This window comes from Hippoglossus hippoglossus, chromosome 13 (assembly GCF_009819705.1).
Source record: "Hippoglossus hippoglossus isolate fHipHip1 chromosome 13, fHipHip1.pri, whole genome shotgun sequence".
Lineage (NCBI taxonomy): Eukaryota > Metazoa > Chordata > Actinopteri > Pleuronectiformes > Pleuronectidae > Hippoglossus > Hippoglossus hippoglossus.
Genome location: NC_047163.1, coordinates 13,851,966 through 13,867,596, shown reverse-complemented (window position 1 = coordinate 13,867,596; position 15,631 = coordinate 13,851,966). Strand labels below are relative to the sequence as shown.

Here is a 15,631-nt window from a genome sequence, read left to right as displayed (position 1 = left end):
CATTATGAACTCACTCCAGCAGCCAGATGGAGAGGGGGCAGGGGGAGGTTTGATGCGTGCGTGTCACAGAGCAGCACCGAGATCAGTTCTTAACATTTTGCTGTGGTGATGGGTGAGTGAGTCACGCCAACATTGCATCATGCTCAATCATGTCTGGTGAGATAATCGACATATGGATCCCACATCAAATAAGCAGTTTCACAATTCATCCTCAACATTAACACTCAAAGAATGTGAAAAGTCAAAGTGTTTTTTTCTTCTCCTTTAATTTGGGTTCTCTGATTCACCATAGCACAGTTAATGCAGCCATTTCATAAAACATCAGAAGATGCGAACCTATGTTAATCAGTACCAGAACCTCCGCTTCTCCACTGCTCACGATGATGATGATTTATCTTTTTCAATCACAAACCTCATTCGTTTCTTTTCATTCAGAGCCAGGAAGCATTTGAGTCTAAGAAGAAATACTGTCACAATCTCCCCATGGAAGCAGTTTCTCACTGGAATTCATTTAAAAAGCACAGAGCACTTTGGACGTCATCTCCTACAGTAGACTGGCTGCATTTTAGCTTTAATCGCTTGCATACTGTGTGATACGTTATCACCTTCGAGTTCACGATCACACAAAGGCTGTAGCTCCTCAATATATTTCAAGTCTTGGAAGTCTACTTTGTAATGGGAGGGGAGGGGAGGGGGGGGTTTCAGGTCACACCTGAGGCATCGGGGGAGAAGTGGTGAGATGGTGATGTTGTTGGTAGCTCTCGACTGCAGCACGCCCGAGTCCCAGACCCACAAACTCCAGCTTGTGACAGTATATGTAGTGTGCGGATGTGCAATTTTTAGATTTTCATTGTCTCTAGCATCCATCTCTTTTTGCTTTGTTTCTTAAAAAATATCAATAAAGAAAGAAAAAAAAGAGTCAGGAAATAAACTCTCCTAAAGAGGTACGGTGGGTCATAGGTTCATACGTAGATGTTCGGGCCGCTTGGCCGCGACAGGGTACGCTTGCTGCTTCATCTGACCCAGGTTGACGCCTGTAGGCTTACGGATGGGAAGAGGGGCCGAGACCTCGGAGCTGTTTGTGACATCCATCTGCTCTGGGGTGGACAGTTCCATGGCCTGGTCCTGAGGAGACTGGAGGACGCTTGATCCTCCGCCAGTGAGGAGCGGGCTCCGGGGCCAGCAGTCCCCCCCTGCGTATTTGACTGGACTGAAAGTAAAAAGGTGGACGTGGGTTACAAGGTTTTACAACATTCCGAAACATGTAGGATTTGTTTTCATGTGTCTTTTGGCTTTTTCTTCGGTCAGATTCAGCCATCGTGACCAGAAACGTATTTTATTAGTCTGCATGAACTGTAAATAAATAAGTGATGACGAAACCCAGAGGTCATTAAGATTATGGTCATGACGACATGTACAATAATATAAAAGGCCACCCCTCGTCTGACATTTTCCTGTTGTGAGTGCATCTGAAAATCTCCTGCTGCTTCTACATATGTGAAAGGCAAATTGTATAGACGCAATTTTCCAGAGTTCATATCTGAAAGTGGCTCAAGTGAAGCCAGACCTCAGGACCTGAACCAAGACCCACTGAGGACTATCATGGTCCAGAATGTAATTTATCAACAGAGTAATTTCGGATGCACCTGCTGCAGTCGGTGGGTGGACATACCTGAGAGGTGTTCTTGGGCTGCCCAGGATCCGTCGAGGCGAGCGGGTTTTGGGCTCAAATGAGAACCTTTCTTTAATGTTATCCAGGACTGATGGAGCGACATACGTGAAACCCTACAAGTGACCAGAGGTTAAACACAGGTACAGCTGCTGCTAAGACACATTTTAGGGGGAGATTTTCGTACAGGAACACTTCAGTACAAGCTCATATTGATTTTGATTGTGTTTTGTGATGAAGAGACGTAGCTTTTCAAAATTAAGACCAGAGAAAACAAAGGAGTTACCAGGAAGGCTTGATTAGCACTCTCACTGAGGGTGGAGTCATCAGGGCTGTCCACAGGCGTCTGACTGGTGAACTTCGAGTCAAACTGACTCACATCTTCGGCCGATTGCTGCGAAGAGAGAGATGAGACAAAGACAGGTGAGGAGGTGAAGCAACGCGAAGAGATGTGCCAGCTATCAAGATAAATAGGAGGAGGACTGAAACCAGAGAAGACCTGGGTTCGATTACTGAAACTTGTTGAGTTGGTTTAATCTGGGGAGTTAACCAAAGTTAAAACCTATCCTGTGGAAAACTTCGGTCCAATCGATTGCCTCCACCGGCACAGCGTCAGTGGCTAGAATGTAATGTTATAGGGCAACTGTGACAGTCCCTGAAATGTAAAACGTGAAACAGTCCTTCTAGTGCAGCTTCGCATTGAGTAAGAGATGTTTAGTGTTGCCAGACTCTTGGCAAAGACCTAGAATAACCATTTGGGCCTTTCCTCCCTTTCAGAAATCTTTGTGGTCTGCTCCTCTGATACTCACCAGGAAAGGTTTGAAAGGAGGCTCCACTTTCCGAGCCAGCAGATCCTCCCAGTTGATGTGTCGAAAGAACGGATGAGCCTACAAACAGTGTCATAAAATTACAGGGAAAAGGCAAATTAATTCATTTATGTAATTTTGACTCATTTGTATTATTCACAGCCTGGTATGTTTTAGTGCTCAGCCACAGGAGCCTGTGTGTCGTTTCACTGTGAGCAGCCTGTGTTGTGCCGCGCGCTCTCACCTGCACCTCCGTGGCGTCTCCTGCTCCAGCTCCCAGCCGCGATGAGGCGTTTCTCTTCAGCAACTGTACAACCAGCGGCAACATGTCAACATAACGCCACCACAACAACGCCACATTTAATTCTGTTAAACACCAGGAGTATCATGAGCGGCGAAACAAACAGCAGGTACCCGTTTCAGCAGATCTCGAGCTTCTTGTGTGAGGTAGGGCGGGAGGCTGAGCTTGCACTTCAGGATCTTGTCGATGGTCTTTTTCCGGTTCTCACCTGTGAACGGTGGCTACAGAAGGAAGAGAAGACAACAGGTTTACTCGCATATTCCATAGCACGGTGCAAAAATGAGTGACGTAGAAACACAATAGTATTATGTTGGAGCTGTTGAACTGACCGCGCCTGTGAGCATGTCGTACATCAGAGCGCCCAGACTCCACCAGTCCACTGCTCTGTTGTGTCCGCTTCTCATCAAGATCTCTGGAGCCCTGTAACAAATGGAGGCCATGATTCTCACTAAAGGCACTAAAGTTAAACCGTGAAGATCATTGATTAACATGGAGAGGAGAACCAGTGTAGCAGACAGTGTGTAAGTGTATGAGAGCGATGAAAGAGCACGACTCACATGTATTCGATGGTTCCACAGAAAGTGTGGGTGACTGTGCCGTCGTGAATGGACTCTTTACACAGCCCGAAGTCTGTCAACTTCACGTGGCCTGGAAGGAACATGAACAGACACAGCTGATTATAGTTGCAGTGGATACATACATCTGCACAGTAAGCTCAAATGTGAAGGGTTAAAAATCATAAACTTCTGCTGTATTAGGGTGTATAAACAAGGTAGCAAATCAACACCAGCTTTCTATCTCTGTCTGTATATGAAAAAAGCATATTTTCAGAATTGTTCACATCATTTCCCCAATGAAGTCCAGTGTCGTATTTGGTGCGATACGTTCGATATTAATAGAGACGTTGTTGATAACGACAAAGTAACGACAACCAATCCTCCAGTTCAGGGATATGAGTACAGAGTGAGCTTTACCAAACTCTGAATAAACATGTGAACAGCCGTGTGAACAGCCCTTTGTGCAGCAGCAGTGGTGCACTTTTTTCAGTTTCAGAAAGAAATTTAAAACCAGCATCACCACAGGCCAAGCAAACAGCTCATTACCAAACAGACCGGTTTAGAACAGGCCCTGCACTATAGATAAAGCACACACCTTGGTTGTTGAGCATGATGTTCTCAGGCTTCAGGTCTCTGTAGATGATGCCCTTCTGGTGCAGGTGGCCCAGAGCCATGGAGATCTCTGCCAGGTAGAAACTACAGAGAGATTTAAATGCTGTTATTAAATATTAGGTTCGTGGTGAGGCTCATTTTCACCAGGGAGTCTCGATTGGTAACAAAGCAGGGAGCATACCTCAAAATTAAGCTGCATTATAAATGTGTTATGTATCAATAGGAAAACAAACAAAGTTCACCAGGCTGTGTCTTCCATGAAGATGCCCTCCCTCTCCAGCTGCATGAAGAGTTCTCCTCCTGCACAGGTCAACAACATTAAAGTCTCAATTCCTGAATTCAGCATGAATGTCAGTAGCGGATGTGCGTGTCGCTCATACTGACCACTCAGGTACTCCAGGATGAGGTACAGCTTCCCTCCTGTCTGGAAGGCGTAGATGAGATCGACAATGAAGGGATGCTTCACCTCCTCCAGGATGTTCCTCTCCGCCTTGGTGTGGGCTGTGTCCTTGGCGTTGCGCACAATCATAGCCTGGTGTTCCCAGCCCAAAGAAAGATACAGTAAGTGAAACTGGGAATGTTCTACCCACGGCTTATGTGAAATGTTAAAATGTGCGTGTCACAGTCTTACAAGCTGCTCGTCCTGCATGACTAAGAGATGGACGTATTCTACTGTGCAACATTTGGGAAGCAGCTGTTGAGCTGAGCAACTAATCTAGTTTAAAGAATTAACTTTGAGGCAGATTCTACATTTTTTTAGTCGTTTTCTAAAAGCAGCTGTCCTTTCTTATTAAACACTTAAACGAATTGCAACACCAAAGCATTACAATACATTTTTTAAATTGTGAATATTGAATTGCACAGACAGAATGAATATTGCAGTTACGAGAGTTTAACCAGAGTTAAAGTGCAGTCCGTAATGGGTGCATGTTGTTCTACTGGGAGCAGAGTTGGTTGATGTCAACGGGCCGATACGTGCACTTGTGTTTCTCCAGGTCGAGACAAACACTCTGTTCCTGTTCATATCTGTTAACCACTTCTGTTGGAGATCTGACGAGCTGCCTGTCAGCATCAACACTGTGGACAGATGGAGCGTCCTCAGGTCAACTGAAGCCAACAACCATCGCGGATTTTAACTCTGAGAAGTTTGTTGACATCAGTCCCTGTTCAGGCTGATTAAGATTTATGTGTTCTGAAAACTGGGTGTGTGGTCTCATAATAAAAGAAACTAATTGCCATCCACTACTGCAAAGCTTTTAACTTTACGATGCTTTGACCTTATCTCATTATCTGGGCCAGTGTCGATTGAGCGTCTGAGACGAGGACTTATTACGAGTGTATGAGCCTCATAGCGCAAGAAGTAACATGACACAGCTGATATATGACACTCAGCGTTTCTCAGCACAAACAGGCTGAAGTAGAAATTACATTTTAGATTACAGCATTACATGTATCCGAAGCTAACTGCACTCACAGAAAGACTAAGACATTTTTATCTCAATATACAAACTACACCAAATTTACATTATAATTACATTTTGAGGCGTAACTATGGCAACCACAGCTGTCAAAATCCAAAGACATTCCTGATGTAGCTGCATTTTTTTGTTTGTGTGTAAACGGCAAGAACATTTAAACATTGTTTGCAGTGATCACACTTTTTGTAGATGAAGTAATTATCTTGGACAGAATGTTACTCCAGTCTGGATACAGAGTTTTGTTTTTGTTAAATCAAACTTTGCACATACTGCATTTCTACAACTTCTTTGCTTATTGGTCTGCTCACTGGGAACTGAGGTTAGAACAGTTCTGCAGCTCTCCTGAACTCAACTCTCCTGAACATCAAGTTTAGCAGGAACCATTTCCTGCTAAACTTGATGAAGTGCCGTTTCTCCGGAGCCTAAATGCAAGACTGAATGCATGTTTCCAGTTTGGGCAAGTCAGGACAGAAGTCTTTCTATCCAAGATGCTTCATAAATACGGGCCCTGGCCTCCGTCTGTCCTTGTCGCCACTGTGACGTTTTTAATGCTTGAAACAACTGGCTGAAATCTGGCAGGTCTCTGTCATGTCAGCGGGGTCATTTCAGACAAATCAAGCAGGAGCAGTGTGAATGTCAAGCGGGACCTAATGGGCTGAAGCAGAGCGCTGCAAGTGCCAAGGCTGCAGCAGAGCAGCGCAGATGGCAATCAACCAACTAGCAGTGAAATCTTACCCCACCCACTGGCTTCAAGGACGGCCAATATTTGCAGACAAGGAGCACCATGATGTTTATTTGTGCTAACAAGCATGCAATTATGTTCACACAATAAAAAGTGAGAGCAGCTGACAGTTACTCCAATTAGGACGAGTGTATCTGCGTTGCAAGGGAGAAAAAAAGGAAGTACCTTTTTTAAAACTTTCATGGCAAATATTTTGCCCGTTGCAGCGCCAACAACTTTTCGGACTTGGAAAACCTGCACAGAACGGAGAGAGATTTACGTGGTTTGAATAATAAAATGAAAAGCAGCAGAAAAAAAAAAAAGTCTAAACACACAATAAAGTGTGTGTTTATGGCCATAGAGGAGTGTGAGCTTGTTCAGTGTACTTTCTCAGGCCTCGCTGCTTCTCGGGTACCACAAGTACCTTTCCATAACCACCTTTCCCCAAGACCCGCAGCAGCTCGAAGCACTCCGGCCGGATGTTCTCCGTCCCCTGGTTGACGTTGTCCTCCGATATCTCGATCTTCTCGCAGTCGTCCATGTTGCTGTGGAGACATTCAATGCACAGGGCTCACACTTGGTTTTTCCACATCACGCATTGGACAGAAGCACAGATTGACTGAATACTTACAACTCGAAGCCGCTGCACTGATCCATGATATCATTGATTGAAGCCTGTAAGGAAAAACACAACATAAGTCAACATAAAGTGTGTGTGTGTGTTGCTTTTAACTTCATGAGCACATCTCATAAGTTTGTATTGAGATCTTCAACAATTAATCAGTTAAACAGAAAATGAATCAGCAACTATTTTAAATAATCGATTTATCACTTTTTGCAAGAAAATATACAATCAATCTGGTTCCGACTTTTGTAGTTTGACAATTTGTTGCTTTACTTTGGTTTAATTTAATTTGAAGCAGAAAATATTTGGGTTTTGAAAACAACTAGAGATCCAAAGTAAATCAACTTTAATGTACGATACTGTGATGGGTATTTTACGTCATTTTCATGAACCCAAATAATGTAAAGATTGATAATCTATCATGAAAATAAGCATAGAGCATAGAAACTGATGTGAGGGTGACGAGTGGGGCTTGGCAAAGAAAAATATCAATAATTGCCACTATATATTCTTCAATAATAGAAAAATGAATAGCAATTGTTCAATATATAACAATATAATATTGTGATTTAACACACGACTGATCGTCCTCAGACTTATTCTCTGCCTATAAAGAAGCTTTAAAAAGCACAACCTTCACTCAGGAGCAAAAATCTGTCTAAACACTCGAAAGAAATAATGTGACATTTATCATGATAATCATGTCAGTCGATAATAAATATCGACTGACATGAACACTTTTAGTTTGATATCATGTTTGGTCATATCATCCTGCACTTATTTGTTCACATCTCCAAACACACAACACACAAACACACACTGTCTGATGACCATGATGGTGACAAACAAGAAGTGCTTTGATGCAATATTAATAGTTGCTCAATCCGTGCAACATGAACAACATGTTGCAAGATAATGCAAAAGGTCACTAGTTATATGCCGGAGCCCCACAAATCTGAGACCACATCGTGTGTGTGTGTGTGTGCAGATAACATGTCCACTCCTTCAACAGCAGGGGATTTGCTGTAATAAGACACCAGGAGTTTGACACGTGCACGCCGCCGTGGTGTGTACACATGATTTAAAAGTCATTTAAAGTGAAGTGGGGTGTGTGTGGTTGTGCTGCTGCTGTCTCAGCCTCACAGACAAACCGGCTGCAGCTCTCAGGGCTCACACTCCTGCCTAAATAAGCTGTTGCACACTGAGCCACATTTATCACTGCAGCACCTTTGGCCAAGTAAGGCTTTGCGCTAAGGCTTTGCTTTAAGGCTTTGCTTGCACAGCTCCAGCGTGACAGCGGTTGGTTTTTTAAACGTGACAGCGTCAACAAGGCGTGTGTTCGATCCCCGGCTACAGATTAGAAGAGAACAGACAAAGAACCAACAAGTGACAGCTCCGTGTTGGCCGCTGTCAGACGGGCTGTGCGCCCCGTGCTAAGCCGTGTAGCAGAGGCCTGGCAGCCCCGGCTGCAGAGCAGGCCTGCGGTGGCTGACAGGCTACGGGGCTAACAGCAGCTAGCCGCTAGCCGCTAGCCGCCGTGCACACACACTCAGACAACTCTCGCAGTTACGTTTCAACAGCTCCGGCTCAAGTACCTCCTCGATCTCATCGTCGGAGACATTCTCCTCCGGCTGGTCCAGGTCAATGTCAAACACTCCAGCCATGGCAGCGTGTCTCTCGGATGGCTCCGTCACAGACCGCAGGAATCGCAGGCGTCCCCCCACCTCATGGACGAACACACACCGCCGCCATGACCGGCTACTACGCTGAGCATGCGCACTGCGGCGCTCAGCACAGGGGGCGGAGAACTGTGAGAGGCTTTTATTTTGACAACAGGTAAAACCTCTTTATAAACAGTTGATGGTCCAAACACCACGTCGGAGAAACAATCACCAAACACCGAGGCCTCATCCAGCGGTCAGCTGATCAAATCTGCACCTTCACAGACATATAATCAGAGTTTATGTTTAGAGATACACAAACTTTTATTTTACAGAATAAACAATGCAGGAAAGAGTTACATTTAGATTTACATTTCAGGTTTACAAAAAATGTTCACTCTCTTAATTCAAGTTCTATTTTTTGTTTTCTTTTTATTTATAATAAGGTTTATTGTCATGTTATTGTAAATATCAAGCATCAATTACATTTCTTTGTCATAAGGGTTTGATAATTACATATCAGGAATAATTGATCGATTAAAAATATGTATGTATGTATATTAATATAAATATTATTATGTTGACATGGTGCAAATATTTATAATATGTATTATCAAATATGTTTATTTATAGTAAAAGTTACAATAATGTAGAATATGTTTTAGGAGACAGAGATATAATTGATGACAATCACAGCATATTAATAATAACACGAAAATGCCTTTACATCTGCTTACAGCTAAATTACAGTGTTTTCTTTCTTTATTTGAATATTGACGATCTCCTTAAAGTACAGTTTAAGAGTTGTAACTTTTTTTTAAAGATAAATACAAATTGATCAAATTGCACATGTTAAAGCCTTTGACAATAAAAAAACATAGTTCAAGATCCAGTCAATAAGAGAAAACATACAGACAACCACAAGTGAGGAAAGACAATTTAATAAAAATGAATAATTAAGTAAATATACTTTTAAAAAATGAATATAAATAAAAGGTACTTATTGTAAATTCATATTATACGGTTTACAGTTATAGGTAGGTTATATTTAAGGCCTTCTTTTTTTCTCCAGGATTTAATAGTTTTCAAATGGGCTTCAAGTTTTTCTATGAACAAATAAGAAATGTGGCTTTTGTCGAAAATACTTTTTATTTATGTATACAGACTTTTTTAAATAAAAAAGTTACAACCCTTCACGACGGATCAATTGTTGTTTATTTTGAAAGTTTTGACAGTTTGGCCCGGAAATTCCGGTGCGTCTTGGTTGTGGCGCGGCACACGAACCCTTCTCCAAACAGAGTGCAGGTATGAGAGCTGTCATGGAGGAGAAGTAGAGACAGATCCACAGACTGCATGTGAAGAAGCTCTCCGCCCGGGTGCGTGATGTCGGTGGTGACGGTGCAGCTGGGTCAGTGCGGGAACCAGGTGGCTCACGAGCTGTTCGACACCGTGTGCAGTGACGCTCAGGACGGACAGAGGAAGACATACTGCACCGCCAGCACGGAGCGATTCTTCCACCGCAGCTCACACGGGGGTAGAGTCACTTGTTTATACACATTGTCTGGGTTCAAGGAGAGTGGGAGTCTGTTTACACTGTGGAGGAAATACATTCACGTTTAATAAAAGCACACAGTACAAATATTACAGGTAAAAGCATGATACTGTTATAACTATACAATTATTATATATGAACATTTATTATTCTCACTTCTGCAATCTTTTGTTTGCAGAATTTTACTGTTGATGTGAAGGTGATGTTGTTTTTACCTTCATTAATTAATGCCTGCATCACGCATCTCCACTTCCTCCCAATATCCACAAATGAAGCCAAAAACATCAGGATACGAACGCTGCCATCTTGCACAGTAGGGATAGTGGGAGATCCCACCAATACAGACTGGAAAACAGCTTCTACCCCACAGCTAGAAGAGAACTGAACTCTCCTAAATAACTCACACACTGACTGTTTGGGACCTGAAACATTCACAATGCACCGTCTGTACATATACTACATTGCACTACATGTACACATACACATTTACTATGCTGCTTAAATATCTGCTGTTCTGTTTTTATATTTACATTTCACATCTTTTTCTACCTCATATATACACTTTATTATTATTATTATTTTAATTTTTATTTAATTCAATTTTTTGTTATGTATATATTACACCTAGAGGATTGCTGCTTAATGTCGTTGTACACTCTGCAATGACAATAAAAGGATTCTATTCTATTCTATTCTATTCTACGTGTGATTGACCAACCAAGTCTATCATGACCTTTGACCCTGTTTTTATAGCATCAAAGCCCTAAGTATCCCTGGTCTGCTCTATACTTGTTTATGTGTCCCATTGCTTTTATTTACAGCCTAATTTCACATAGGGCTGAAACATAAGTCAATTAATAATCAATGGACACACTCTTGATAACTGATAAGTCATTTATCGTTGATCAAACTAATCCATTGGAGGACTGTTGCCATCATGGGCTCTATGGAACTATGAATGTGCATTTCTTAGTATTTTCTAGTCACTTAATCTACTGAACAATCAAAGCTAGTAATCTTTTACATTCTAGTGTGTCACCAGTCTCTGTGTGTTCACCAGATCTTGTGGCCAGGGCGGTGCTGATAGACATGGAGCCTAAAGTGATAAACCACTGTATGAACGAGGCTGCGCATTCTGGCAGGTGGAGGTATGGAGACACGTCACACTTCAGCCAGAAGCAGGGCTCTGGAAACAACTGGGCTAATGGGTAAGACATTGTTTTTTAAAAGAGGCCATTATATTCTGTCAGAAGCCAATCATTCTGCAAATTATAACTCATGAGAAAATTTTGGCTACCAACATCCAGAAAAGATTTGAAAAAAGAAAAAGCCATTATAACTTAAAAGGAACAGAGATCCAAACCAAATTGATGGAACGTTGCATAACAGTGAAAGGAATCAGTTTATGGAACAATCCAAACAAAGAAACTAACATCTAAAACAAACATATTTAACAAAAACAATTAAAGCCAGTATATTGAGGAAACACAATGAAACGTGTTCATTCAGCTTTGTTCTGTTTAGTTTTTTGTGTGTCAGATAAATCATTTTGTGAGCTTCTTTGAATGGTATAAATTAATTAAAACTTAGAAACTAATAGAGGGATGTTAGGGGCTGTGTTGGCCTGCAGCTATTTAAATTTTACATTTTATTGAATTAGTAATTGTTAATTAATATCTTGTGAAAGAGGGGCAGATTATATCAGATTATTATTCTTTCTGTTCCTTTTCAGTCAAGATTTGAGATTTAGTGCATTTATATTGTTTTGTTTGGTCGATGAATGAAATAAATGTATAAATATTTTTCACATTTTGAAAAGCTTAAAACAGCAAAGGTTTTTTCGTGAAAATTGTATAATTTCAGGACAGTTGCTAGTTAATGTTTTACTTATTGTCCTGTGCACCGAGAAGCAGCTCAACAGCGCATAGCTGGATTTTCACTGGGGGGAATATTACTTGGGAGGGTATCTCCAGATGAGTCACTTTTAGGAGCTTATTGGTCAAAGATCAAAGGTCAACGTAAAGAAAATGATGGCCAGAAAAACACATTTTCCAAGATATCTCCACTAATAATAGAACTAAAGAGACAATGTAAAGCTTGTAAATCATGAAAAATTCATTTTTTTGTAGAGAGAACAATCACACAGGAAACATGATCCTATGTTTGGAAATGAACTGACGTAGGGAGACAAAAAAGTTGAAAACGTGCTCCTCGTCTCACTCAGGTATTGTGTCCACGGCCCTCGTCACAAAGAGGTGGTGGAGGAGCTGGTGAGGCGGGAGGTGGAGCGCTGTGACAGACTGGCTGGCCTCATGGCCATGATGAGCGTGGCGGGGGGAACAGGGTCCGGGGTTGGTACCTTCGTCACTCAGGGTCTCCGAGACATCTACCCAAAGTCCTTCATCCTCAATCACCTGACCTGGCCCTACGAGACTGGAGAGGTATGGAGGCTGCTGTCAAGTGCAAGCAGAAATCCACAGCCATGAAATGAGTAATCTGCTTTTAAAATGTTTTGTTACCTGTCCTTTCAGGTAATTGTCCAGAACTATAACTCAATGCTGACGCTGGCTCATCTCTACCAGCTGTCAGACGCCATCCTGGTGCACGAGAACGACACAGTGCACAGGATCTGCAGCCAGCTGCTCAACATCAAACACATCTCCTTCAGTGACATCAACAAGCTCATCGCTCACCAGCTGGGCAGCGTGCTGCAGCCGGCGCTCACTGCTGACTCCCACGGAGGCTACAGCAGAAATCCTCTGGGTGAGAGAGACACACTCACAAACACTGACTCACACACACACACACACACACACACACACACACACACAAAAGGTTACCCGCAGGGCCTGGATTTCCTGTAATATGAGCGGATTAGGCGTGGGGTGTTGACTACACAGAGAAACTTTTCCTAAGTTTCTTCACACAGTAAAACACAAGATGACTCAAGTGAAGTGGAAAAGTGATGAGTGAGATCATTAGAAAAACAGAAAACTAGCGCTTACTCCTGAAAGGGCCACTCACTCACTGTTGTAGTCATTATAAATTAACACTTTTGAACTGTAAAATGTTCAGCTGGGCAAATATATCCCAATTGTAAAAAATATGAACAAAACAATGGGATTGTGTTTTGTTTTGTGTGAATGAAGAGAATCAAGAAATATATTGCGTTCCAGTACCCAAGTACCAGTATTACTCTATTATTAATAATAATAATAATAATAACTTTAATTTATATAGCGCCTTTCAAGGTTCCCAAGACATTCTATTAATTAAATATAAATAAATGAATGGGAAAAGAAATAAACAAAACTTGACACTCCAGTGGGTCACCATCTTGGCTTAAAAGGCCTCTGCCACTGATTGGCCTGTCTTAATCCTCACGTTCCATTATTCTTCCCTGTGTCTCTCAGGTGAGATGGTGAGCGCCCTGGCCTGCCACCCGGAGTACAAGCTGCTCAGTGTGTGCACCATCCCCCAGATGCCCAGTGCCTCCATCGCTTACAGCACGTTCAGCTGGCCGGCGCTGCTCAAACACCTGCGACAGATGCTCATCTCCGACAGCAAGATGGAGGAAGGCAAGTTTTGACAATAGGATAATAGTAGGATTTTAAAGTTATGGCTTAGAATGGGACTGGATCTGTCAATCCCTCCATTTGAGGATCTTTCTCGTTTGTCCTGCGTCAGGTATCGACTGGCAGGCGCGTCCGCCTGCAGCCTCCGAGCGGAGCAGGAGTCTCACAGGAGCCAACACGTCTCTGGCCAACCTGCTCATCCTGAGGGGGAAAGACGTCTACAGTGCAGAGACTGGTCAGAGAGCTGATTCAAACGAATTGATTTTTAATGTGGAAAGTGGATGAAGTGAAATAATAACTACATTCCTCATTGATCTCAATTGATAAATCCACGACAGTCATGAAGAAGATAAAGATGTTTTTGAAAAATTGTAAATATGGTAGTTCAGGCTGGTGTGATGCATATAACACAGAAAATGGTTTACGATAGCATCCGACACTTTGAATACACTTCATAATTGATGTGAATTAGTGTGTATTCGTCTGCAGGAGGCTTTGAGGACCCTGGTCTGTACACCCCCTGGCTGTCTTCAGGAGAAGCTTTAAACTTGTGGAAATCACCGGTGCCTTTTAACAAATATGAGAAATCTGCCACGGTGGTCAGTAACAGTCGGGCTCTGCTCAGACCTCTGGATCACATGGTGAGAAAAGCCTGGAACATGTTCGCCTCCAGGTGAGTCAGGATCTCTGCTCAGAAAAATAAATATAACTCGAACTGAAACGAATCGTCCAAGTGTATACAATGTATATGTCAGTGTCACAATTTCTCTTTAACGTTCATACCTTTGGGTTAAAGATGGAAGATTGACCTGGTAACCATGATTTTTCTCTCTCATGTTGTTTCCCTCTTGTTCCAGAGCCTATATCCATCAGTACGTTAAATTTGGGATCTCAGAGGACGATTTTCTCGACAGTTTTACATCCCTAGAGCAGGTCATCTCCAGCTACAGTCAACTGTGTTAGCAGAGAGAACGAGCACCACCTTTCATTTGGACTGAATGAAGACAAGATTCTGCTGTTACCAGGAACATTGCTGCTTTTTTAACCAACATGTAAATAAAACAAATAGTTTATTTAAACAGATTTCGTCCTTCACTGTGTCTGACACCTGCAGTGGCAGCAGGGACTGAGGTCATTTACACCAAAGGTTCACTTAATTATGTTATATCATTACACGATTTATACTTTGAAATTACGTGCTAATACTGTTTTTAAGCTTTAGAATGAATCAAGTCAAAATAGACAATAGACAATCAGATCCTTTACATAAGTAAAAAAGTACGAATGGCACATTGTAAAAATACTGTTTAAATTCTACTTTAAGCATTTGGTTAATCTCAGCAAAATATTTATCAACAATAAACTATGGCAAACAGCACATTTCAGTGTAAACCCACAAAGCTCCGAAAATACTGAATTTTCTTTTAAACTTATGTGCACTAGGGCTGTAATAAAACATAGTCAGTAGTTGAAGTAATATAATTGTCCTCAAAGGCAATTTAACAAGACATGCAATGCCTATAAAAAGTATTCACCCCCCTTGGATGTTTCACCCTTTTGTTGCTTTTATACATGAAATCATGGTCAATATAATTTGGCTTTTTTGACAAGAATTTGCAAAAAAAGCTTCTTTCATGTCAAAGTGAAAACAGATTTTTACAAACTAATGTCAATTAATTGAATGTGTATGAGGCCAAGCACAGTGAGGAGGTATAACACATAAATTATGTTCTTTTGAAATGTTTGTTATTCTAATAATATATATATATATGATACGATTGTGGCATTTATTGTGATAATCGTCAATATCAACTGTTATGAACATTTTTATTTTGCTATAATTTTTCATATCGTCCAGCCCCTAATGCACACATGCTCATTTGCTTTGTAATAAGACTGAAACTACATATAGGGGCCTTAAACCTGAGGTGCAATCAGCCACAGTAACAGAAATGCCTGTAAGGGAGTGTTGGGCCTTTCGTATATAATAATATAAAAGGTTGATCTTATATTTTGTGTGTCAATCAAAAGTAACTGGGGCAATCGAGTAAATACCATAGTAGAGGAAAGTATA

General features: G+C 41.7%; 2 protein-coding genes across 3 annotated transcripts; one reads left to right on the top strand and one right to left on the bottom strand.

Moving 5' to 3' along the window:
• Positions 1-257: 257 nt before the first annotated feature.
• rps6kb1b (ribosomal protein S6 kinase b, polypeptide 1b) lies at positions 258-8,558 on the bottom strand. Its single transcript, XM_034604040.1, has 15 exons — positions 8,365-8,558; positions 6,776-6,819; positions 6,569-6,689; positions 6,331-6,399; positions 4,330-4,477; positions 4,188-4,245; positions 3,929-4,029; positions 3,334-3,424; positions 3,106-3,196; positions 2,890-2,997; positions 2,720-2,782; positions 2,479-2,556; positions 1,956-2,063; positions 1,673-1,785; positions 258-1,210 (listed from the first exon to the last, which is right to left on the bottom strand). Exons 1-15 carry the CDS (start codon positions 8,431-8,433, stop codon positions 955-957), a joined length of 1,518 nt encoding a protein of 505 aa, XP_034459931.1. The 5' UTR covers positions 8,434-8,558; the 3' UTR covers positions 258-954.
• Positions 8,559-9,678: 1,120 nt separating this feature from the next.
• tubd1 (tubulin, delta 1) lies at positions 9,679-14,801 on the top strand. Of its 2 annotated transcripts, XM_034604042.1 has the most exons (9): positions 9,679-9,964; positions 11,043-11,190; positions 12,207-12,423; positions 12,514-12,745; positions 13,396-13,560; positions 13,670-13,792; positions 14,047-14,230; positions 14,415-14,557; positions 14,626-14,801. In XM_034604042.1, exons 1-8 carry the CDS (start codon positions 9,814-9,816, stop codon positions 14,518-14,520), a joined length of 1,326 nt encoding a protein of 441 aa, XP_034459933.1. In that variant the 5' UTR covers positions 9,679-9,813; the 3' UTR covers positions 14,521-14,557; positions 14,626-14,801. The 2 variants fall into 2 exon arrangements, with proteins under 2 accessions (XP_034459933.1, XP_034459932.1); XM_034604041.1 differs by having other exon boundaries at positions 14,415-14,801.
• Positions 14,802-15,631: the final 830 nt, after the last annotated feature.

Coding starts and splice junctions, on each gene's coding strand:
- rps6kb1b (XM_034604040.1), bottom strand. CDS start 8,433: ATGGCTGGAGTGTTTGACATTGACCTGGACCAGCCGGAGGAGAATGTC. Junction 3,425..3,928: donor CATCATGCTCAACAACCAAG/GTGTGTGCTTTA, acceptor TGTTCCTTCCAG/GCCACGTGAAGTTGACAGAC. Junction 1,211..1,672: donor AGCCCAAGAACACCTCTCAG/GTATGTCCACCC, acceptor TTTTACTTTCAG/TCCAGTCAAATACGCAGGGG.
- tubd1 (XM_034604042.1), top strand. CDS start 9,814: ATGTCGGTGGTGACGGTGCAGCTGGGTCAGTGCGGGAACCAGGTGGCT. Junction 9,965..11,042: donor CCACCGCAGCTCACACGGGG/GTAGAGTCACTT, acceptor TGTGTTCACCAG/ATCTTGTGGCCAGGGCGGTG. Junction 14,231..14,414: donor TGGAACATGTTCGCCTCCAG/GTGAGTCAGGAT, acceptor CTCTTGTTCCAG/AGCCTATATCCATCAGTACG.